This window comes from Trypanosoma brucei, chromosome 7 (genome assembly GCF_000210295.1).
Source record: "Trypanosoma brucei gambiense DAL972 chromosome 7, complete sequence".
NCBI lineage: Eukaryota > Euglenozoa > Kinetoplastea > Trypanosomatida > Trypanosomatidae > Trypanosoma > Trypanosoma brucei.
Window position 1 is genome coordinate 1710806 of NC_026740.1, and position 21475 is coordinate 1732280.

At 40.3% G+C, this 21475-nt stretch overlaps 15 protein-coding genes across 15 annotated transcripts; 2 read left to right on the forward strand and 13 right to left on the reverse strand.

Annotated features, from left to right (window-relative positions):
- Positions 1-1003: 1003 nt before the first annotated feature.
- On the reverse strand, positions 1004-1483 carry TbgDal_VII7080 (T. brucei spp.-specific protein; the record flags this gene model as incomplete). Its single annotated transcript, XM_011776794.1, has 1 exon — positions 1004-1483. The coding sequence occupies one exon, from the start codon at positions 1481-1483 to the stop codon at positions 1004-1006; it is 480 nt and encodes a 159-aa protein (XP_011775096.1).
- A 1437-nt stretch (positions 1484-2920) lies between these two features.
- TbgDal_VII7090 (hypothetical protein, conserved) lies at positions 2921-3565 on the reverse strand (the record flags this gene model as incomplete). The annotated part of the gene is made up of 1 exon (XM_011776795.1): positions 2921-3565. One exon carries the CDS (start codon positions 3563-3565, stop codon positions 2921-2923), a length of 645 nt encoding a protein of 214 aa, XP_011775097.1.
- Positions 3566-3780: 215 nt separating this feature from the next.
- Positions 3781-4314, reverse strand: TbgDal_VII7100 (T. brucei spp.-specific protein; the record flags this gene model as incomplete). The annotated part of the gene is made up of 1 exon (XM_011776796.1): positions 3781-4314. The coding sequence occupies one exon, from the start codon at positions 4312-4314 to the stop codon at positions 3781-3783; it is 534 nt and encodes a 177-aa protein (XP_011775098.1).
- A 112-nt stretch (positions 4315-4426) lies between these two features.
- Positions 4427-5083, reverse strand: TbgDal_VII7110 (hypothetical protein, conserved; the record flags this gene model as incomplete). The annotated part of the gene is made up of 1 exon (XM_011776797.1): positions 4427-5083. The coding sequence occupies one exon, from the start codon at positions 5081-5083 to the stop codon at positions 4427-4429; it is 657 nt and encodes a 218-aa protein (XP_011775099.1).
- A 309-nt stretch (positions 5084-5392) lies between these two features.
- TbgDal_VII7120 (T. brucei spp.-specific protein) lies at positions 5393-5815 on the reverse strand (the record flags this gene model as incomplete). The annotated part of the gene is made up of 1 exon (XM_011776798.1): positions 5393-5815. One exon carries the CDS (start codon positions 5813-5815, stop codon positions 5393-5395), a length of 423 nt encoding a protein of 140 aa, XP_011775100.1.
- A 112-nt stretch (positions 5816-5927) lies between these two features.
- TbgDal_VII7130 (hypothetical protein, conserved) lies at positions 5928-6572 on the reverse strand (the record flags this gene model as incomplete). The annotated part of the gene is made up of 1 exon (XM_011776799.1): positions 5928-6572. The coding sequence occupies one exon, from the start codon at positions 6570-6572 to the stop codon at positions 5928-5930; it is 645 nt and encodes a 214-aa protein (XP_011775101.1).
- Positions 6573-7069: 497 nt separating this feature from the next.
- TbgDal_VII7135 (hypothetical protein, unlikely) lies at positions 7070-7534 on the forward strand (the record flags this gene model as incomplete). The annotated part of the gene is made up of 1 exon (XM_011776800.1): positions 7070-7534. The coding sequence occupies one exon, from the start codon at positions 7070-7072 to the stop codon at positions 7532-7534; it is 465 nt and encodes a 154-aa protein (XP_011775102.1).
- A 507-nt stretch (positions 7535-8041) lies between these two features.
- On the reverse strand, positions 8042-8878 carry TbgDal_VII7140 (hypothetical protein, conserved; the record flags this gene model as incomplete). The annotated part of the gene is made up of 1 exon (XM_011776801.1): positions 8042-8878. One exon carries the CDS (start codon positions 8876-8878, stop codon positions 8042-8044), a length of 837 nt encoding a protein of 278 aa, XP_011775103.1.
- Positions 8879-9949: 1071 nt separating this feature from the next.
- TbgDal_VII7150 (hypothetical protein, unlikely) lies at positions 9950-10327 on the reverse strand (the record flags this gene model as incomplete). Its single annotated transcript, XM_011776802.1, has 1 exon — positions 9950-10327. The coding sequence occupies one exon, from the start codon at positions 10325-10327 to the stop codon at positions 9950-9952; it is 378 nt and encodes a 125-aa protein (XP_011775104.1).
- A 2023-nt stretch (positions 10328-12350) lies between these two features.
- TbgDal_VII7160 (hypothetical protein, conserved) lies at positions 12351-12980 on the reverse strand (the record flags this gene model as incomplete). The annotated part of the gene is made up of 1 exon (XM_011776803.1): positions 12351-12980. One exon carries the CDS (start codon positions 12978-12980, stop codon positions 12351-12353), a length of 630 nt encoding a protein of 209 aa, XP_011775105.1.
- A 1473-nt stretch (positions 12981-14453) lies between these two features.
- On the reverse strand, positions 14454-15308 carry TbgDal_VII7170 (chaperone protein DNAj, putative; the record flags this gene model as incomplete). Its single annotated transcript, XM_011776804.1, has 1 exon — positions 14454-15308. One exon carries the CDS (start codon positions 15306-15308, stop codon positions 14454-14456), a length of 855 nt encoding a protein of 284 aa, XP_011775106.1.
- Positions 15309-15967: 659 nt separating this feature from the next.
- Positions 15968-16591, reverse strand: TbgDal_VII7180 (hypothetical protein, conserved; the record flags this gene model as incomplete). The annotated part of the gene is made up of 1 exon (XM_011776805.1): positions 15968-16591. The coding sequence occupies one exon, from the start codon at positions 16589-16591 to the stop codon at positions 15968-15970; it is 624 nt and encodes a 207-aa protein (XP_011775107.1).
- Positions 16592-18854: 2263 nt separating this feature from the next.
- On the reverse strand, positions 18855-19163 carry TbgDal_VII7182 (hypothetical protein, unlikely; the record flags this gene model as incomplete). The annotated part of the gene is made up of 1 exon (XM_011776806.1): positions 18855-19163. One exon carries the CDS (start codon positions 19161-19163, stop codon positions 18855-18857), a length of 309 nt encoding a protein of 102 aa, XP_011775108.1.
- A 305-nt stretch (positions 19164-19468) lies between these two features.
- Positions 19469-19792, reverse strand: TbgDal_VII7184 (hypothetical protein, unlikely; the record flags this gene model as incomplete). The annotated part of the gene is made up of 1 exon (XM_011776807.1): positions 19469-19792. The coding sequence occupies one exon, from the start codon at positions 19790-19792 to the stop codon at positions 19469-19471; it is 324 nt and encodes a 107-aa protein (XP_011775109.1).
- A 1233-nt stretch (positions 19793-21025) lies between these two features.
- TbgDal_VII7186 (hypothetical protein, unlikely) lies at positions 21026-21460 on the forward strand (the record flags this gene model as incomplete). The annotated part of the gene is made up of 1 exon (XM_011776808.1): positions 21026-21460. One exon carries the CDS (start codon positions 21026-21028, stop codon positions 21458-21460), a length of 435 nt encoding a protein of 144 aa, XP_011775110.1.
- Positions 21461-21475: the final 15 nt, after the last annotated feature.

Consider the following 21475-nt stretch of genomic DNA (forward strand, 5'->3'; position numbering starts at 1 on the left):
TCTCTCCTCCAGCTGTTTGTATGACACAACACGCTGGTGGAGAGAACCAAAGAGCACTAAAATAAAGATAATCAAAACAACAATAATGATGATAATAATAATGATAATGATAATTTTAAAAAAAGATATGGGTAGTAATTAAAATAGGTTCTCACTTACTCTTCTCCACCCTTCTTTTCTTTTTCCCCCGCCCCGCCCCTTTCATCTCCTTTGCCTACTTTTCCCAAACCTTCCACATCTCTTCAGCGCGCAGAGGGGGCGCAAGCCGTAATCGCAAGAGAGGAAGAATCCGAAATTAATTCGCTCAAATGAAATAGACAACGTAGACAGAAGAATTTGGAAAACGAAAAAAAAAAGAAAGAAGGATAAATATCAGTTGAAACTGCATGCAGTTCATCACTTGAACAGAAAAGGATACACAAAAGAAACAATATACAAAACGCACAGGACAACAGAATGGTAATAATAATAATTATATTATTATTATTATATCAAGCGAAACAAAAAATGTAGCGACAATGGCATTGAGCAGTCACTAAAAAGGGCCGCGAGCAGGACGAAATATCACAAAGGGATGGAAAAGTGATAATCTTTTGGGGATGAGCCGGTAGAAATACGAACAAAATAAACGAACAAATGTAAGAGGTCCGACCAAAAAATTGTGATGTGTGGGTTTTAGAAGAAGGGGGGAAAGTAGTCAAATAGTGTTACCAGGAGTTCCCACTGATTAAACAATGCAAAGAGAATACAAACACAAATGCAAAGGGACGGTCACACGCGCGCGCATGCATGTGCGTTCCCTTGCCCTAACAGTGTACAGGGAAAGGGGTTAGAAAAACTTCACCCCTCAAGTAACGAGCCGTTTGTCTTCTCCCCTGAGTCCATACACACATACAGGAGAGAAATCCACGCGGCCGTCAAGATAACTTTCGAAAAAAGGGAAAGGAAAGGAAAGGAAAGAAACAGCTGTTCATGCTGTAGCGCACAGTAATGTTACTCGCTCTTATTCCTCCTCCACCTCAAGCTCTGCAGCTCCATCCTGCCGCCCACCCACCGCTCCCACTGCGAATGCCAACTCGTACTCGAGCGGCACATTCTCCATTAAAATAAGTTCTTCCACCACAAGTTGTTCCATGGTTGGTTGGTGCCTCATCTCTACAACTCGCTCCACCAGGTGGCCGCGCTCCACACATCCCACGCAACTGACCTGCCGGTCCCGCAACATGTTCTTCAATTGGCCAACACTCATGGAGTAAATATCCTCCAATTCTTTTCCCGTCTCCCCGCCGCTGTAGAAAGAGTACGGAGGGCGGGAAATATTGTGCCAACCGTCCTTCAACACGCCACTACGCCGCAAAAGGAATATTTGCTCCTTGGAATATTCATGAAACGTAGATGCCAACACGCCGCCCAAAAGGGACAGCAGCAGTGCCATGAAAAGCATCAATGTGAATGCCCCCTTGGATTGATGCACGGATCTCATCGGCGCCGAAGTGCGGGCTCCACAACTTCCCTTAACTTTGGTGACACGAAGTAGCAATTATGAGCCAATCCGCCTCTTCCTCCTCGGTATTATTTCCCTTTCCCTCTCTGTTTAGTCTTTTCACTCTATTTTATTTTATTTTTATTTTTTACTTAGCACCACTTTTTTGCTTTTGATGTGCAGCTTTCGCTTCACACGTTTCTTATATGTCGCCTCTCAGAACTGTTTGTGACCAACCGCCACTAGTTTTCTTAACCTCACTCGCGTTATTGCGCCCTGCAATTGCAGCAGCGAACAAAAAAAAAAAAAGCAAAGAACAAACACAAATAAAAGAACAGAACAGAACAGAAGAAAATAATGAAGAGAAGTGAACCACTGGATATTGCTCATGTACAGGACGTAGAAAGCACATTACATAACGCACACAAAAGAATATGCAGACAGAAAATAATTTCAACACTGCTCAAGGTTGCGAACAAAAAGAAAAAAATAGGAAGAAGAAGGTGGAAATTTAATGAAGAAAGGGACAACAAATAGACAAATAAACGGTGCCATATCCTGCATCCGTAACCACAAGAGTGAACCTTCCTTCAGGTGACAAATAAAAAAAGGCCAATGGCCCGTCAAACGACCCCACCGACACAAGATACACAAAAAACAAGTAAATAGCGATAATGATAGTGAGAAAAAAATAAATTAAACAAAACAGTAGCAGCACTTCTTCAACAAAACTGGTCCGTTCACTCACAAAAACGTGCAACACGATAAACAACAGAAGCAGCTGACAAGCGATCGAACATGAAAAAGAACAAACTCATATATTCCCTCCACTTACATAGATTGAAACACAGAGATAGAGAACTTTCTTCGGAAACTGCGAAGAATCTTCAACAAGGCCCTCGCACGTGTTACTCGTTTTTTATTACCACACCTCAAAATAATCATGATAATACTGACATTTTACTCTACGCGCACCTTCTTTTCTTTTCGCTGTTCACAAACTCAACGTTTTCGGAAACAGAAAAGAAAACATAATAATAATAATATTAAAGGATGATTATGCTTTCACAACCTATAAGAAAAACAATGTATTCACCCCCAAGTTTCAATGCTTTTTCTTTAGCTCCTCCTTCTTCACACCGTGGCCTCCTTCGGAACAAAAAACAATAATGCTGCAAAGACCAAATCATCCCCTCACTTCACATATACACGACAGCGTCTCTCACATGCTCAAGCACCAGTGATAAACCAAGCGTTACAAGCGGTAATGTTGAGTGAATGGAACGGGACATTACGATATGGCTTAATGACAGCACAAAACGCCATAATAATGCACGCTTGTGCGAGTAGACAAGCCAATTCTGCAACTCAAACATATACCTCTATCAGGTATCACAAGCAATATTTCCAAAGGGAAAATAAGGAAACCATTACTCATTACACATGAATGCTCTTTCCCATTACACCTGTTACTCCTGGCACCTTAAGTAGCGTCCACATCAAATATGATGCGATTCCACAGAAGAAGTGCCACAGGCTGTGATACATCCTGAAGTGATCCCTCTTGTCATCAAGGCCCTTTATGAAGAAAATAACGGCAACGGCCATGATGAGGATAAACCCAACTAATCGCCCAATTTCGAGTGCCGGGATCCGCCGGCGGTACACATACACCCCAATGGGTATTGAAAACGATACAGCAGCGGGAAATACCGAATTTACCGCCTCCCATGGGCCTCTAGTTTGAAATATAAGGCATAACATCATTAATGAATATTTCGTAAATCGTTCCACAAATGGGTCATGGAGCGCACACATATATACACTCCACGCACCAAGGAGGGAAATGACAAGAATATTATCCACACGATGCCACGCAAGACTGCTCATGAAAAACTTAGCATCAAATGCTTCACAAATGTGATACATGAGGGATGCTGTAAGGCCGAAGACACCCAAGACAGATTCATATGCATAGCGTTTTCTCAGAAAATGATAGACAGTCGGCACCAACGTGGCATGGCTCACCACAGAGAGGACACATACAAGCCAAGAGGCAAATGGCTCCAGTTCCACCTCCATTGAGAAAACAACACACAGCTACTAACCGTGATGAACTGCTCGTCAGATGTATGAAACAAATGATCGAGCGTCACAACAGCAGCAACAAGGAAATGAACCGAGTGACTCACAGCAAAATGTAGTGTATCACAGGCAATATGCAGCCCGAATACAGTACGAAAACACGAATAGCGCAGCAAACAGCACCGCGTTCCGTGTAACTTCGGCCCACAGATCTACCTTTTAACAGCAATGAAACAAAAGAAAAGAACACATGGAAAACAGTGCAACAGGGAATGAGTGGGAAGAGGAATATTATGCTTTACACATAAAAAGGATATAGTACCCATCATAAATAAACGGATAACATACACAGAGAGAGAAGCGACACAGTGGCACCCTGGGTCGCAAGGGAAAGAAACGCAAAAGGCAACCGCAACCAATATCAACACACCTCCAAAGTCAGGATTGGGAAACAGAAAACAAAGGCAGAGTTTGCTAAACCGGATGCCGCATACAGCAACCTCCTCTCTCCTCACGGTATTAATCCACCAGCGTTTCACGCCGTTAACACAACAACGCATTAGGGTACGAATTCCGTATATTCCATAGTGTTCTGAATAGAAGCCTCCAGATAGTATCAAACAAGGACAAAAGGGATCACTCGGAAGCAAAACCAAAGATAAGATATGAAAAGCGTTACAAGCGGTAATGTTGAGTGAATGGAACGGGACATTACGATATGGCTTAATGACAGCACAAAACGCCATAATAATGCACGCTTGTGCGAGTAGACAAGCCAATTCTGCAACTCAAACATATACCTCTATCAGGTATCACAAGCAATATTTCCAAAGGGGAAAATAAGGAAACCATTACTCATTACACATGAATGCTCTTTCCCATTACACCTGTTACTCCTGGCACCTTAAGTAGCGTCCACATCAAATATGATGCGATGCCGAAGAGAGAGCGACATGCACTTAGGAAAAACATGAAGGGATCCCTTTCGTCATCAAGGGAAATAAAAAGGAAAGACAAAGCAATCACCACGGCAAAAACCAACACGAGTAGGCGGCGCGTGAAAACGGCCGGGAGTTGCCGGCGATATGTGTAAACACAAATGGGAACAAGAAAACTGACGTATGCCCCTTTGGTGAGCAACTTTACGGGTGTCCAAGGGCCAGTTGCATGACAAATGATACATATGAGAAGGAAGCAGTACTTAGTGAAGCGCTCCACAAAGGAGTCTCTGAACGCACAAATGTACGTACTCCAAGCACCGATGAGGGTAATTAAACAAATATTGCCCACCCTAAACCACGCAGCGTCGTCCATAAAAATTTCAACACCCAATAAGTTACAGAGGTGAAACATCAGGGAGGCTGTAATGCCGAATATAGCAAAGACAGATTCGTACACATAACGCTTTTTTAAGAAATACTGCAGAGTCGGCATATATGCAGCATAACTTGCTGTAGAGAAAAGAGAAGCAAAGCATGACGCGATACCATCTTCCTCCCAATGAACAGAGTACATTCTCCCTGGACAGTGACTGCTCGTCAGCTGTATGAAACAAATGATCGAGCGTCACAACAGCAGCAACAAGGAAATGAACCGAGTGACTCACAGCAAAATGTAGTGTATCACAAGCAATATGCAGCCCGAATACAGTACGAAAACACGAATAGCGCAGCAAACAGCACCGCGTTCCGTGTAACTTCGGCCCACAGATCTACCTTTTAACAACAATGAAACAAAAGAGAAGAACACATGGAAAACAGTGCAACAGGGAATGAGTGGGAAGAGGAATATTATGCTTTACACATAAAAAGGATATAGTACCCATCATAAATAAACGGATAACATACACACAGAGAGAGAAGCGACACAGTGGCACCCTGGGTCGCAAGGGAAAGAAACGCAAAAGGCAACCGCAACCAATATCAACACACCTCCAAAGTCAGGATTGGGAAACAGAAAACAAAGGCAGAGTTTGCTAAACCGGATGCCGCATACAGCAACCTCCTCTCTCCTCACGGTATTAATCCACCAGCGTTTCACGCCGTTAACACAACAACGCATTAGGGTACGAATTCCGTATATTCCATAGTGTTCTGAATAGAAGCCTCCAGATAGTATCAAACAAGGACAAAAGGGATCACTCGGAAGCAAAACCAAAGATAAGATATGAAAAGCGTTACAAGCGGTAATGTTGAGTGAATGGAACGGGACATTACGATATGGCTTAATGACAGCACAAAACGCCATAATAATGCACGCTTGTGCGAGTAGACAAGCCAATTCTGCAACTCAAACATATACCTCTATCAGGTATCACAAGCAATATTTCCAAAGGGGAAAATAAGGAAACCATTACTCATTACACATGAATGCTCTTTCCCATTACACCTGTTACTCCTGGCACCTTAAGTAGCGTCCACATCAAATATGATGCGATTCCACAGAAGAAGTGCCACAGGCTGTGATACATCTTGTAGGGATCATTCTCATCATCAAGGCCCTTTATGAAGAAAATAACGGCAACTGCCATTACGAGGGCGAAACCGAAAAGACGATTCGGGAAAACGCTTGGAAGACGCCAGCGATATGCGTAAACACAAATGGGAAAGCCAATGCAAATAAATACTGGGACAATAGTGTTTACGGCTTTCCACGCCCCCCTCGCTTGAAATAAGACACACATCATCAAAAGGCAGTACTTCGAGCAGCGCTCTGTAAAGAGGTCACGGAAGGCACACATGTACACACTCCATGCACCAAGGAATGAGACAACAAGAATATTATCCACACGATGCCACCCGGCTTCATCAAGGATTATCTCCGCGTTAAGTACCTGACAAATGTGATACATGAGGGAGGCTGTCATCCCAAAAATACCCATGGCCGCCTCATACACGTAGCGTTGTTTGAAGAAATGATGCACCGTTGGTAAAAAGGTAACATGGCTTATAACAGAGAAAAGGCACACAAGCCAAGAGGCAAATGGCTCCAGTTCCACCTCCATTGAGAAAACAACAAAGAGCTACTAACCGTGATGAACTGCTCGTCAGCTGTATGAAACAAATGATCGAGCGTCACAACAGCAGCAACAAGGAAATGAACCGAGTGACTCACAGCAAAATGTAGTGTATCACAGGCAATATGCAGCCCGAATACAGTACGAAAACACGAATGGCGCAGCAAACAGCACCGCGTTCCGTGTAACTTCGGCCCACAGATCTACCTTTTAACAGCAATGAAACAAAAGAAAAGAACACATGGAAAACAGTGCAACAGGGAATGAGATTTGTGGAGCATATGGATAAGGTGATTAACAACCTGGATTGGGAAAGACACACGAAGATAACAAAAGTAGCGGAAAATATACAATCAAAAACAAAAAAATAAAGTACGATGGCCACTTACCACCACTCGGACAATAAAAAAGAAAAGTGGGAGAATGAAAAGAAAAAAGTATCAATCGATCCTCGTAGTAGCATTCAACTGAAAGTATGAAGCACTATGAGGGAAGAAGGGAAAAAGAAAAAAGACGTAACGCATAAACGTCGGGACCTGCGGATATATATATATATATTAATTTGTACATTTGCATTAACAGATTGGTGGATAGGAATGAAAGCAAAAGGAACAAACGAATATTTGACCTCGAGTGCATTCTGCATCTTTAGGAAACACACATACCACGGCATTGATGTGTTTTTATTCCATTACATATTCCTCCACAGTTGGTTATACAATGTTCCCCCCCCCCTCCCCAAGAAACCTCATATACTCAAACGAAACTGTGCCCTCTCTCTCTCTCTCTCTCTCACACACACACCTCCTTCCCTCCTCCTTCCCTCCTTTCTTTCCTTTTTCTTTTCTCTTTCTTTCTTGCTTTCTTTCCCCCTCCCCCTACCCCTTATCCCCCCTTCACCGTCACCGCCCCCTTCCACCATCCCTTTGGGAATGAAACAAAACACATAAATATATACGCTCTGTAGGTTGAAAATATCCCTCGTGGACATCATACCCACACACAGACAAAACAGAGGTGATACAGCTCCTTTGTTATAAGTTTGAGGATCTGCCCGCTCTCAGTTTATTAACCCCTCTCTTCCCCCTTTAACCGCTTTAGTGGCTTACTTTGCGCGTGTTGCACCTCGTGCACTTTTCCCTAACCTCGACCCGCACGTTATCGTTATTGCTCAGGGAAGAGGGGAACGGTTGGGAACCTAGGGGTGTCAAATATCATTCTATATTTAATTTTATATTTGTACGATTGTTTTAATCGCATCCGCTCATATTTTTTTTTCTTTTCCTTTCTCTCCCTCACTCACTCACTCTCACTCTCACTCTCACTCTTTCCCTCTTTCTCTCTTCCTTGTTTCTCCTCTATATACGCTGCATTGTTGTTATTTCAATGCCACACACTGTCTACCTTCCCCCTCTCAACCGTATTTCAAGTTTGAGGCTCCCCACCACAATCGCACGCTACTCCTGTTGTGTACCCTTTCGGTTTGCACTAAAACTCGGTAAAGTATTGGGGCGCCGCGGGTCTACCGGCGTGTGAGCGGTGCGGTCACACGGCAGCGTGTTGGAAAGCTGCAAACGCGGTGAACTGCTGGCATCAACATTGTTTCGCGTTGTTCCTGCATTGTTTGGTGTAGCTTCAATACTAAACAACTTGCCGTCACCCCCTAAGGTTGATTCATACTCCCCTTCACTGCGGTTAATGAGTGCACGACTGCTATTTCGAGTTGTGGTGGTGGCGGTGTCTGGTGCTGGTGAACAGGGAGGGCGTCGTTGCGCAACCACATCTCTCAGTGCTTCATATAATTCCCGTGTTGCCTCCTGCGTAGGACCGACGAGGACCAACTGTGTTACGTCCGTTATTTTACTCGTGTTGGTGTCCACCACAACGCTGCAATTGTCGGGATCAACTAGCAGATGGCAGTCCGTGATGCAGTCAACTCGAAGAGTCACACCAAGGAAGGACAAATCGCTGTCCGCATCATCCAGAAGAATGGACAACTCACCACAAGGGTAATCCAATGTTACTTTGCACGGCAGCGCATTAAACTCGACGGTGCTGCGGTTGTGAAACGAAATCTCATCGCACACGAAATCCGCCGTGACACCCGCCATTGTTAAAATATCGAAATGCGTACGGTTTATGGCACTACGCTCCACTGCAGCTTCCAATCGTCCTATTCGTACGTCTTGTTCCTTTAGTTGGGCGAGAATTGCAGCGATGGTGTCAGGTTTGACGACATCTTCCACTGTAGCTGCTGAGGCCAGTCCCGAGCCACTATAACTGGCAGCGTTCATGCAGAAATACAAATCAAGTGAAATTTTCGCTTTCTTTTGTTTTTTTCTCTCCTTTCTTTTTCCTTTCTTTTTCTCTCTTTTGACAATTTTTTTTTAAAAAAAAAACAGAAGAGGGGGAACAAAACCGAGCAAAACGCCTAAAAATGACGAAGGCGGATAGTACAAAGCTAACCGCACAACGTATAGATCTAAATAACTGTATAAAAAGGGGTCGTCGTTTGCGTTCAACCACAGAAGAATCAATTTTTTTTTAAAAAAAAAGAAGAGGGAGGAAGAAAGGAAAGAAGAAAAATGAGAAAATGAAGAAACAAAACACATGGGGGCAGTAAAGCAATAAATAATAATAATAATGGTAATAATAATGATGATAATTATAATTATAATAAAGTGTTGTTATTATTACAAGAGGAGAAAACGTGATGCACGGGAAGAAGTAAAAGAAAGAAAAAAAAAGCTGAAGGAATAAAACCGGAAACCTGGTTTGGCTAATATGTACTACACGATAGCAGGAATACGCATGCGCAAGCACAGCATGAGTGATACAAATGTATACATAGCAATTGATAAATAGATTATGCACGTATCTGCCTTTTGCTCGCTTGCTTGTTTTGTCTTGTTTTACTTAGTTGACCCGCAGGGAAGTACATAACAAAGCTGGAGGAGGAAAAGATGCAAAACAAACCCAAACAAAAAAAAAACGCAAGTAAGAGATAAAAAAGAAAAGAAAAGAAAAGAAAAGTACACCAAATTTTTTGGGCACTGCCATCACCCAGAGTCGCAGGCAGTCCTTTCAAAGAAAAAAAAAAGAAAGTGGAGACTTAAATAAAACACAAACATACAGGAAAGATAGTGAATAACTTATAAGAAAGAAGGGGCGCCACGTGAGAGGAAAGTGTACAAATCCCCGCTAAATACAATAAAAAACGAAAGAAAAAAAAAAGAGTAACGAAAGGGGAAAAAAAAGAAGAAAATGAAGATGAAAATGAAAATGGTGTAGATGGGTAAAAAAAAAAAAGGAAAGAGCGGTGGAGAAATGAAACAAACAAAACAAAAAAAGGGGGAAAAGAAACACTAGAAAATATATATATATATCCACAGACGCTCAATCCATACACAATACACGGCCACGGTTTGACGTGCGCAGGTGACGTTGCAAATCAACACACCCTTCTCCTCTCCTCTTCCCTCTTCCTTCCTATCGTATCCTTTCATCCTTTCATCCTCAATTGTTATCATCAGATGAGATAAAAGCGACGCAAACTTTAACTCGTGTTGCAAAAGAAAAATAAAGCCGTTTTTCGGTTTACTCTTTTTTTTTTTTGCTTTGCAATTATTATAATTATTATAATTACTATTATCATTATCATTTTTCCTTCTGTTTACTTTTTTTTTTATTATTATTATTACTATTTTATATTCCATACCCCTTATCTTTCTTTCTTTTTTCATTTCTTACGATTTCCCCACTACTACCACCCATTGCCCTCCCCTCCACAAACACAAACACAAAAAAAAACAGATATTTGTTGTCTTTTTTTTTTTAATTATTATTTTACTTGTGAAACTTCAGCAGCAAGACGAAATCAACGGCAATAACACACCAAAAAGAAAAAAAGAGAGAGAAAGAAAGTAAAGTAAAAAACTGAATAAGAAGAAGGTGAATGACATGGAAGTGACTACAGTGGTCAAGAAAAAGAAAAAAGAAAACGAAACAAAGAAGAAAAAGAAAGCAGCGAACAGAGATTCATGTAAATAAAAACTTATACTCGAAATTATATATATCATATATATATTATTTGTATATCATATAATTTATTTGTTTATTTATTTATGAAAAAAATGAGGGAATTGGTCGTATGTATAGGGAAGATTTCGTTCCTCATACGCTCTTTTCCTTTTCTCTTTTTTTTTTTTTTTACTTCTTCTTCATCATCTTCCTTTTATACTCTCATCTCTCTCACTCACCATTAAGTTTCACCCCTCTAGCATTTACGTTGCCTTTCTTTATTCTTTGCCTTTTTTTCTTGTTTTTTTTTAAAAAAATTCACTTCACTTAACTTTCATTTTCTTCTCCTCCTCCCCTCCAATCCAATCCAATACACACACACACACACACACACACACCTTCTGTATTTATTTATTTGTTTATTTGCTCAAAAGTTCGTGGGGGCGTTTATTATCAACACAAACCAAAGAAAAAAGAAAAAAAGAAAGAAATCAGCATCTTCTTTTCTCCTTCCTCCATGCAAGTCACACACACATATTTTTAGTACTGCACACTGCTAAACAAAACAAAACAAAACAACAACAACAACAAATGCTCAAGAGACTTTAATAATTTTTAAAGGAGAAAAAATCAAAAACTGAAAACGAATGCGCAGTTGTTGTTGTTGTTGTTTTGTTTCCCCTCCATTTTTTTTTCTTTTTGACACGCAAGTTTTCTTTTCCGCCTCTGCCTTCATTTCCTGTTTCCACTTCCACCCACACTCCCTTTATATATATTTTTTAAAATAAATATAATTTGGAGGAAGCGGAGAAGCTGCGGCCTCAACATTTGGTAATATTCCCTGAAACCAAATTCCTTCCATACATTCATTCACTTTTCCACGCATTCATTTATTTGATTCAAACGAAATGATGTCAACATTTATTCAAATTTCATCACTCACTAAAACAAAACAACAACTTCTTCCCAATCCTTCATCCAATTAACCACACATCCACTCATTTTATATTCATTCCCCCTGAACTTTTGAAACATAAACAAAATACGCCACGGCAGCAGCAGCAACAGCAGCAGAATAATAATAATTATAATAATAATAATAAGAAAAAAAAAAGAAAGAGGATGGTGGTGGTAGTAGTAGTAGTAGTGGTGAAATAAAAACAAAACAAAACTCAAAAGAGGGAGGCACAATTCATTTCCATATCTCATTTTTCTCATATTTTTTTCTTTCTTTTTTTTCTTTTTTTCTTTGTTATTTGTTTTTCTTTAACATTTATATATATATATATTTTTTATTTATTTGTCCATTTATTTATTTATTTTGCTGGTCACGGTGAACACCACACACGCACAAAAACAAAAAAACAAAAAAAAGTGGGGAAAGAGTGTGGGCGAACAGAGACCAACTCAAAGAAAACAATTAAGTACTGAGAAGGGGCAATAAACGCGCGCGAGAGAACGTCACAATAAAACAAACACACAAAAAAAAAACAAAAAACAAAAAAAGAAACAATATCTCATAAGTAACACTCAAGCAGAACAACTGTGTAGTCCAAATAAAAAAAAAGGATGGAGAAAAGGAAAAAAAAAAAGAAACATATGGAACCAAAAAAAAGGAAGAGAAGAGAAGAAAAAGAAAGAAACGCCAACGTGGAAACCACAGCAGTGATAACACGAGCAACAACTACTCTACCAAAAGCGCCCAAAAATAACAAACTCAGAGCCAACGCCTATCAAAGCAGTACATCACAAATCATCCTCACATGTGCAACAGAATTTCATGCAACGCCGCACCCGCGACAAAAATGAAACATTACCAACATCCACAACACTTCCAGATCCCTCCACTCCTGCTGAAGCGTTGACTACCGAAGGAGGTTTCGTGTCCAACACACGACCATGAACTCCACCTGCCGTTACCATAAATGTTGTTCCTGATGATGCTGATGTCATTGTTGATGTTGTTGCACGACCCTTCCGTTGCGAAGGTGACACTTCAGAGGGACGCTGGGATTGTCTCCCCGTATGCATTGGTAATCCATCACCACGTAACACAATCATACACACGGGACAAATGGGGGAACGCTGCCGCCAATCCTCAACACATTGCAGGTGGAAACTGTGACCACAACCCACCACCACGGCGGGGTTCTCATGTGTGAATGATTCAAGACATATGGGACACATGGAGGTTTGATATTTACCCACAACAAATGATTCCTCTTCAGATGACTCCTTGTTGACTTTACTGAAGGCGCTGTGGCTGCAGAGCGGGGCGGTTGGAGAATCCCTCGCATCGGAGAGGGGCGTCATGGGCGATTGTGGCATTTTCCCCCATGGGGCTGAACAGCCGCCGCAATTCCCGTCTTTGCTCATACTAACGAACGTATAATTTAACAGCAACGCCAGTCGCCGGTGCTACTCCGATTTGTTGCCAACAACAGCCAGCAAATACGAAGGAAGGTGAATAAACAAAACAAAACGAAAAATAAATGACTTACGCGAACACAAACACGAAAGATCTTTCAGTCTACCACTTGTCCCCCCTCCTCCTCCTCCTCCTCGTTGCGTAACACCAGTATATGAAGGGGTGCTGAACCTGGAAAGTTTCCCGTCAAAAATATGTAAGCACCTAGAGATATAGATTTAAGGTTTTTTTTTTTCCCTCCCCTCCCTCCCTCCTTTGTGTCTTTTGATTTGTTCGTTCGTCCGCCCTCACTTCCGCGAGCCACACGCCCAGTCGTATCGGCCCTTTAATCCCAATTTTCCTTCCCACTATGCACACAGTTCCTAATGAAAATTTACTTCCCTCCTCTTGTCGTTTTTGGTGTTTCGCTCTCTTGAACTTCCACCTCTTCTCTTACCGGTTCCTTTTCTTGCTACTATTATCTTTTTTTTTTTTTTGTAATCTTCCTTCCCCTTCTTGCACTTTATATATATAATTTTTTTTTCTTTTTAAGTTTCTTTCCTATATTTCTTTTTCCCTTTGTTGACACCCCTCTCTTTCCCTAATAATCACTAGAAATATATGAGCAGAGAAATATATATGCAAACACTTGTACCTATATGTATGTGTATGTTTTTGTTTATGTATGTGTATGCGTGTATATAAGTACACTTGCCCTACTGCGTTACCTTAATTACACCACTCACCTGTCAGTTCCTACCTTCTGTGGGAGCGGGGAGGGTAAAATAAAACCCAAACCAACTCAACAAAAGAAAAGAAAAGAAAAAAAAATCACAAACCTAAGCGACGGCGCACGGCAGCAGTGCACCCCGCCGTGATCTGAATTTCAGCATCCACAAAAACACAAACAGGCGGGTGAACAGAAGAAATAGACAAAATAAAAGTAGAAAAAGAAAAAGATAGAAACGGTTGAGAAGTGGAAACAGTGCAAAGTTAAGCGCATATCGATGAATACACGTGAATGTATACAGGAAAGATATGGAGAGAAATAACCCCGTTAACGTGGAGCAACCAACAGATGATGTAATGATGGTAATGATAAAAGTAATTATCATTTATTATTGTAAAAACTGTACCAGGTGTGACACATTGACACACAGACCATCTGCTCGCCAATGATTGGTTCTTCTGAGGTAAAAAGTGGCATAAATCGAGTAAGACGCTTACATAACTAACCACATCGAAAAAAAAAATAAAGAGGACAATAACACAAACGGTAAGATCAACAACACCGCTCACATACAAGCACACATTATGCGCACATATGTATAATATATATATATATATAAAGACTGAGAGTTCATAACCAAATAACTCCAACTAACAAGAGAAAAGTAATAACACCAGCATGCGATATAAATCATGACTCACGTTGCATTCAATCAATCGGCAGGACTGTTACCGCCTGTACTTTCAGAAATATTATTATAACCGAAATCGTCCCCAGAGCCTCCACCATGTACAAATCGGCCAGGGAAGAGGAGACGTTTCACAACTGTTGGGGCAAGTCGCTTGGGATCGGTATCCACCACTTCACCAGCAAGTTGTCGCCGTCGCTCCTCCTCCTCCTGTTGGGTCATAAATGCATAAAATTTTGGGTCCAGTAGCCGCAGCGCTCCCTCCAACAGGTGCCTCACCACTACAAGAGAAAAAATAACCGCCACCAGGCCCATCATGACATACGACATCACAGCGAAGAGAGTCACATGCAAACTAGCAGAATTTCCAGAGGCGAGACCACGGCGAAGCGTAGGAGCCGCGCCATTTTGATGCCAAAGGCTCGTTGGGTTAGTGGCCATTGCATAAGCCGTTTGGATCATGTCGTATCGCTCAGTTCCATTTCCACTCACCGCCTCTACTCGTTGCTGACTATCTGGATGTGTCTCTAATACGAGCTCACGATACCGGGCGCGTACTTCCGGTAATTCAGCATGATCAGGGAGTCCCAAAATGCGCAATGGAGAGCCATGACGCTGCAACCATAACTGCTCCTGTTCTAATATTTGTACACGCTCCATGCCGCGTTGCATGCCCGTTGCCATACGAGAGCGGAGACGTTGAGGTGTGAGGGCTACGAAAAGAGAGCGTAAAAAAAGCGTTACACGGCCAGGGCGAAAGCTGTGATTTTCACCAGTGGTGATGCACCTTGCGGAAGTGCCGGAACACACAAGGGGCTGCAGTGTCATGAGTGCCGCACGCCGAACGCTACGGTTCATGGCTACTGGTATGGGTTTCATAAATCCACACTCCCTTTTGTATTTTTTTCTTTTTTTTTTGGTTTTGCTTTGTTTCCTCCCCACCTCCACTTCCAGTTACAAATGACTTTAGGAGAGTGACAATGCAACGCGCAAAACTGAGAAATAAAAACATAAAAAAACAAAATATGAGCATGGGAACATGTGCAGTAACACAAAGAACAGACAGACAGACAGACGACTACAGTTGGCACTGGGGAAGAGTGAGTGAGTGAGATAATAGCGATATTTTAGCGCTAACGCAGGAGGTCGGCTCAAGAGTCAAGCATAATATTGACAAGAGAGGTGTCGCAACTACAACCTCCTTCAAGAAAGAATTGCATCCTTTGCGCACGAACCCCCTCCTCCTGGGTGTAAACAAAGTTTATTATTAATGCCAAATAAATCCAACAGAGAACAGCGGCAACACCAATAACAGCGCAACACGAGTAGAAAGCGAAGACAACCAACCAAACGATCTCCCCTGTTAGCCTCACAGCGGCTCTGCCACGGCCAGCAAACATACAAACACACAAACGGACAGAAAGGTACACAAACTGTCCTCAATACAAGCAAATGTGATAAAAAGATGTTGAGAAGGAAAAAAAAAAGGCAAATACTGGATACCCAACATAACACCCTTCTGATCTCTACGCAACACGCTACAAGTCGTAAAAGCGGCACATAATCGCGCGTGAGTCAAATATACTGCCGTGAAGCTCCGCCACAACATTAGCGGCACTAGACTTCGAGGAAAGTGTGCATACAAGCGCCACATGATCGTCAAAAGCAGGCGGTTCCAGTTCCTCCTCCGCCTCACCGCCATTCGATTCCTCCTCCCCATTTGTTGGTGCCCTCCTCTCCTCCATCTTTAGCCGTTTCCCCACTGGTTCCAAATCCACCTCTCCATCCCTGCCACCTCCACCGCCACCGCTGCCGCATGCATCACCACCGTCATCCACAAGCACTTGATAATTGATTATTTTCTCCTTGGCGACCTCCTCTACTTTGCCCAACACCGCCCGCAGTAACTCATCCAGTGGCCCTTCACTCAGTGAAAGATGTCGGTACATCTGCAGTGAAACAAAATTTGTTAACAGGACATGCGGCGACGGAACACCGAATGCGGGGGTTCCTTGTGGGTCCAGAAGCCGTTTCCGTCTCTTGTAGAGCGCCTTCTCCCGTTTCCGCTGTTCCCAGCGCCTCTCAATATCCTTAATGATACACCTCACAATATCATCCACGGTCGCATGCTGCAGGGCAGTTTCCTTCACCACGCGATTCATCCAAAACCCCGCCACGGCATCCCATTGTTTCTCAAAGAAGTTATGATTCGACCGCTCCTTTACACTTTCAGGCATGCGGAGGTCTTGCCGTGTGAACTGAAGCCGCCTGCCAGTGCTGCCCCAAATGACGAGAGCCGAAGACGTGGTGCCCGACGTGTCCATCAGAAGCGTGGGTTTAAAGAAATCAAATGTTTAATGCAACGGGTGAGTTCAGTGTTTGTGTGAAGAGAAACCGCGCCTTCCCTCAACCTCCTCCCCCCCCCCCTCTTTTCCTCCTCCACAGTTAGCGCCTCTTTCAAGTGGGAAATGTATCTCTTAATGAAAAATATATATATCTATGAAGGCGGTGAAACGCGCTCACCACTAGCAGGTGGCGACAATATTGACAATAATAAATATTATTATTAATATCAATGTTATTAATATTAGAGGTAGTAATAACAACGCTTTTTCGCCTGCTTGTGTCTTCTCAAATCCCTTAATTTTACCCGTTAAATATGGAATCAGTAACGGACACCTTGACAAGCGTAGCGGAATTACAGAATTTAAGAGAGAAAGGAAGGAAGGAAGAAGAAGAGATAAGTGAGCACAAGGGAATATCACACACACACACATATATATATATATATATACATATCAATATACGTGTACACGCATATTTTCACCGTCTATCTGTTGTTCCACTGGAGAAAAAAAGTTAGGAATTGCGCAAACACAGCGACATACACACACAAGGAGGGAGAGAGAAAGAAAGAAAAAAAAGAGAAAAAGAGAAAAAGAGAGAGATAAAAAGAAAAAATTCATACATTACGAAAAACAAAAGAAATTGAATGACGGCTAGTGAATTGGAGAGAAGCACCGGATTTTTTTTTTAAAAAAAGCACACAAACACACACGCCCGCACTGGCACAAAACTCCCCACCTCACACAACCACAAAGAGAGAAAAAAAAACACATACACAAACACAAACACCTCTCCGTCGTCAACGCCACTTTTACCTCCACACTATTACCGCTTTTAATTATTATTTTTTTTTCTTTTCTTCTTCTATTCATTCTGGAACTATTTCCTTATTTTTCACTTATTTGTTTGTTTGGTTGCCGCCGTTCTTCCATCTATCTATCCTTATATATATATATATATATATATTTTTTTTTTGAATTACGATGCCACAGTGAAGAGAAACGGTTGGTTGTAGCTGCATGCCTAATGATTATTATAATCATTATATATATATATATATATATTATTTTTTTCAGTTATTTATATTTATACACGAACACACCATACACAAACAAAAAAAAAAGGGAAACAACTTTACATGTATGTGCCTCTTTTCTTTGTTCGAATATATTCATTCACCTTTTTATTTTTATAAGCATTTCGATCACACATATACATACATATATGAAGACGACTGAACAGCAAATAAAAAAAAAGTAAAATGAAAAATAAAGCGAAATGGTGATGAAAACAAAAAAAACGAGTGATTAACGAAGGAAGAAAACGGAAGCGGACAGGGGACAGGGGACAGAGGACAGGGTGGAGGGAACAAAAAAAAAAAGTCAGTAACACTACTCATGGAAAGAAAAAAAAGGAAAAAAAGAAGAAGAAAAAGGGACGGGTAAAAATAAAAACAGTAAGAAAAATAGAAAAAAAAGTGTGAAGAACAGAAACAATTACAAACAAACAAACAAAGTCAAATAAAATCAGATAAATTATACAAACCATAAATATTCGTATACATGTGTACGCCGAGTTACTACGCACTAACACACATGGGTATGGTCACACATGCCAGAGTCTGTAGGACGTTGAAAAGGAAAAACAAAAAAAAACAAGAAACAAAAAAACAAAGTTGCAGATCGATGTTAGTTGATGGAAGTATTTTATAAAGGAAAGAGGAGGGAAAAAAAAAAAGAAAAACAACAACAAATGAAAATGAAAATGAAAATTTTAACAAAAGTAACAGACCGAATGGAAGCGACTCCATTTTAATGTTTCGTCACTCGCTCTGTTATTTCCTGTTCTTTACTCACTTCCTTTTTATTCCCGTTTAACTCTTTCACTTCCATGTCATATTGTATAACTTCACTCCACTTTTACAGGCTCTGTCACTAACTTCATTTTTATTTTATCTTAAATATTTATTTTATTTTACTTCCCCGCTTCTAATTTTAAAGAAAGAAAGAAAAGAAACTTAAATTAAATTAAATAAACGAAAACAAAAGAATCATTCCTCCCCACTTACTCTTCATAGAATCAGTTTCTGTTACTTTTATTGTTTATTAGTACGCTTCTTTGATTCTTTTTCTTTAAAATATATATATATATATAATTCCCCTCTTCCTCCTCCTCTCCCGCCTCCCGCCTCCCGCATGCGCTAATGCTTAAAAAAAAAAAAGAAAAAAGGAAAGAAATCACCTCCCATACGGTTCCATTCCTTAAACTAAATCTTTTATTTTTCCTTTTTTCTTTCTCCTTCTCCATCTCTTCCTTTTCTTTATTTTTATTTTTTATTTTTATTTTTATTTTTACACAAACACACACAACTATATGCCTATGCATCATTGCCGAGAGCAGTTGTTAACTCATCGACAAATATTTGTTTTTCTTCACATTTCTGAAAAAGAACATCAAAACAACAAAAAGCATATTAACATAAATACATGTAAATAAATATACATTTTAGAAAGAAAAAAAAGAAAAAAAAGAAAAAAAATAAGTGTGAGATGTCATACGCCTGTGTTAGCAAACACAGCTAAAATATATCCGCGCAAAAAAAAAAAAAAACACCATCATAGGCACTCCCCTCACGCATCCGTTTTTCTTGTTTTTGTTGTTGTCGTTTCAACAACAATAAAAATAAGAAATATTCATCCATTTCGCTTTAAATATTGATCCTCTTTCATAGCAGCATATATATAAACATATATATATATATATAAACACACACACACACACACATCCATGATAATACCTCGAATTATTATTATTATTGTTATTGTTATTGTTATCATTCGTTTGCCCCACCAGTGAAAACAAAAAAAACAAAAATTATGAATTACCCCTTTAATTCCCCGTCCCATTACCATCACAACAACAATAACCAGCGCCCAATAATAATAATAAAAGTAATAGATAATAACAATAGTACAAAATACATAATACACAAATAATTTCAATAATAGTAACAACATGAAAATCAGAAGCAGAAAAGAATGAAAAAGAAAGAAAAAGAAAGAAAGGGGGGCGAAAGAGGGGAAAGGAGGAATGAGCGCAGTGACACCAATAATAATAATAACAATAATAACAGTATCAACAAATATTAATTAATATTAATAAATAAATAAATAAATAAATAAGTGAGGGAAACGTAATTAAGAAATGGGACGAAAGGGACCAACATCCCTTCAGACAACCGCAACAAAACAAAACAGATACAACTAAAAGTGGTGTCGCTCAGTCACACAGGAACAATAACGATACCGCTGGGATGGGATGGTGGAAGAGGAATGAATAAATGACAAAAAGTAAAATAAGAAGGGGAAGGAAAAAAAAAACGTAAAGGAAGAAACCGGAAAGCAAAGGTATCGTAGTAAATAGGAATGGGAAGGGCAAGGAAAGACGAAAAGGTAAAAACGTAAAAGTAAAAAGAAAAAGAAAAATAAGGAGAAAAAGAAAAAAAGCTGTCAATCGTACCAACAAACAGCAGCAACAGCACCACCGGCAATATTCACATGTGAAGAGAGCTACAAATATATTTAAAAAAAAAAATCGGTGACAAACAGAAGAAACGGCAACAAACCAAACCAAACCAAACACAAAGTGATAATTTTTTTAAAAAAAGTCAGTAAGAACACAAAAAAAACGAAAGGGTAAAGGGAAAGGAAAGTGAAGCGAGTGCCCACGTATTCACTTATTTACATGTTTGGAATATCGAGAGGAGAAAGCACCCAAAACAAAAGACAAACGAACAATATTTTATTTATATTTATTTATTTGCTTATATTTAAAAAGAAGAGTTTTTTTTTCTTTAAGTTCTTGCGTTCGGGTGTCGGGGGAGGAGGAAACTGAAAAAGTGGCGTACGTGTGTCTGTGTGTGTGTGTGTGCCTATGGACCAAAAAATTTAATAAAAGGGGAAAATAAATAGAAAAACGAATGAAAGAGAAGCTCCGCAAAAGTTGAAAATGAGAGTAAACTTAACAGAAGAAAAAAGAAAAAAAGATGCAGCGGCGCAAATCGACAATAAAAAGAAGAGGTTACGACGAGTCAGTGAGAATTATTCATTAATACACATATAAATGGATCCGCATGTCTCCCTCATCTATCCGTCACAACCGTCATGAATGAAAAAGCGAATCGATTAGCACACGCCACCGGCAAACACAGCGAATGAAAGGGAGAAAAAAAGAAAGAAGGACCTCCACAAATGTCGTTTCACTCTTATTATTATTATTATTATCACCATCAATATTATTCCCTTCCCTTCTTCTTTCTTCTGTCCTTCCTGTTGTCGCTAATCTCCAACGATTTCACGAACAATAAACATAAACATAAAACGCACACAGAAAACAAAACAAAAAAAAAAGAATCATCACAATCTCATCATTTGTCTTCTCCCCGCGTATCATCTTGGACGTTTTTAAACCTTTCTGGCGGTCTTATGCTCTCCCATCCAACCTTTGCTCTCGTTCCTCTTTTCTTTTCATTTTCGTTTTTTATTTTTCTTTCATTAAAAAAGGCAAATCATACGCAAAGTGCAAAACGAACACGAAAACTGTACTCAGCATCCTTTCTTCCTCTCCATCACTTTACATCCCTTTCACCTTTCCTCCCTCTTCCCCTTCGTTTTAAATCATGCTGAAACGTTTTTTTTTCT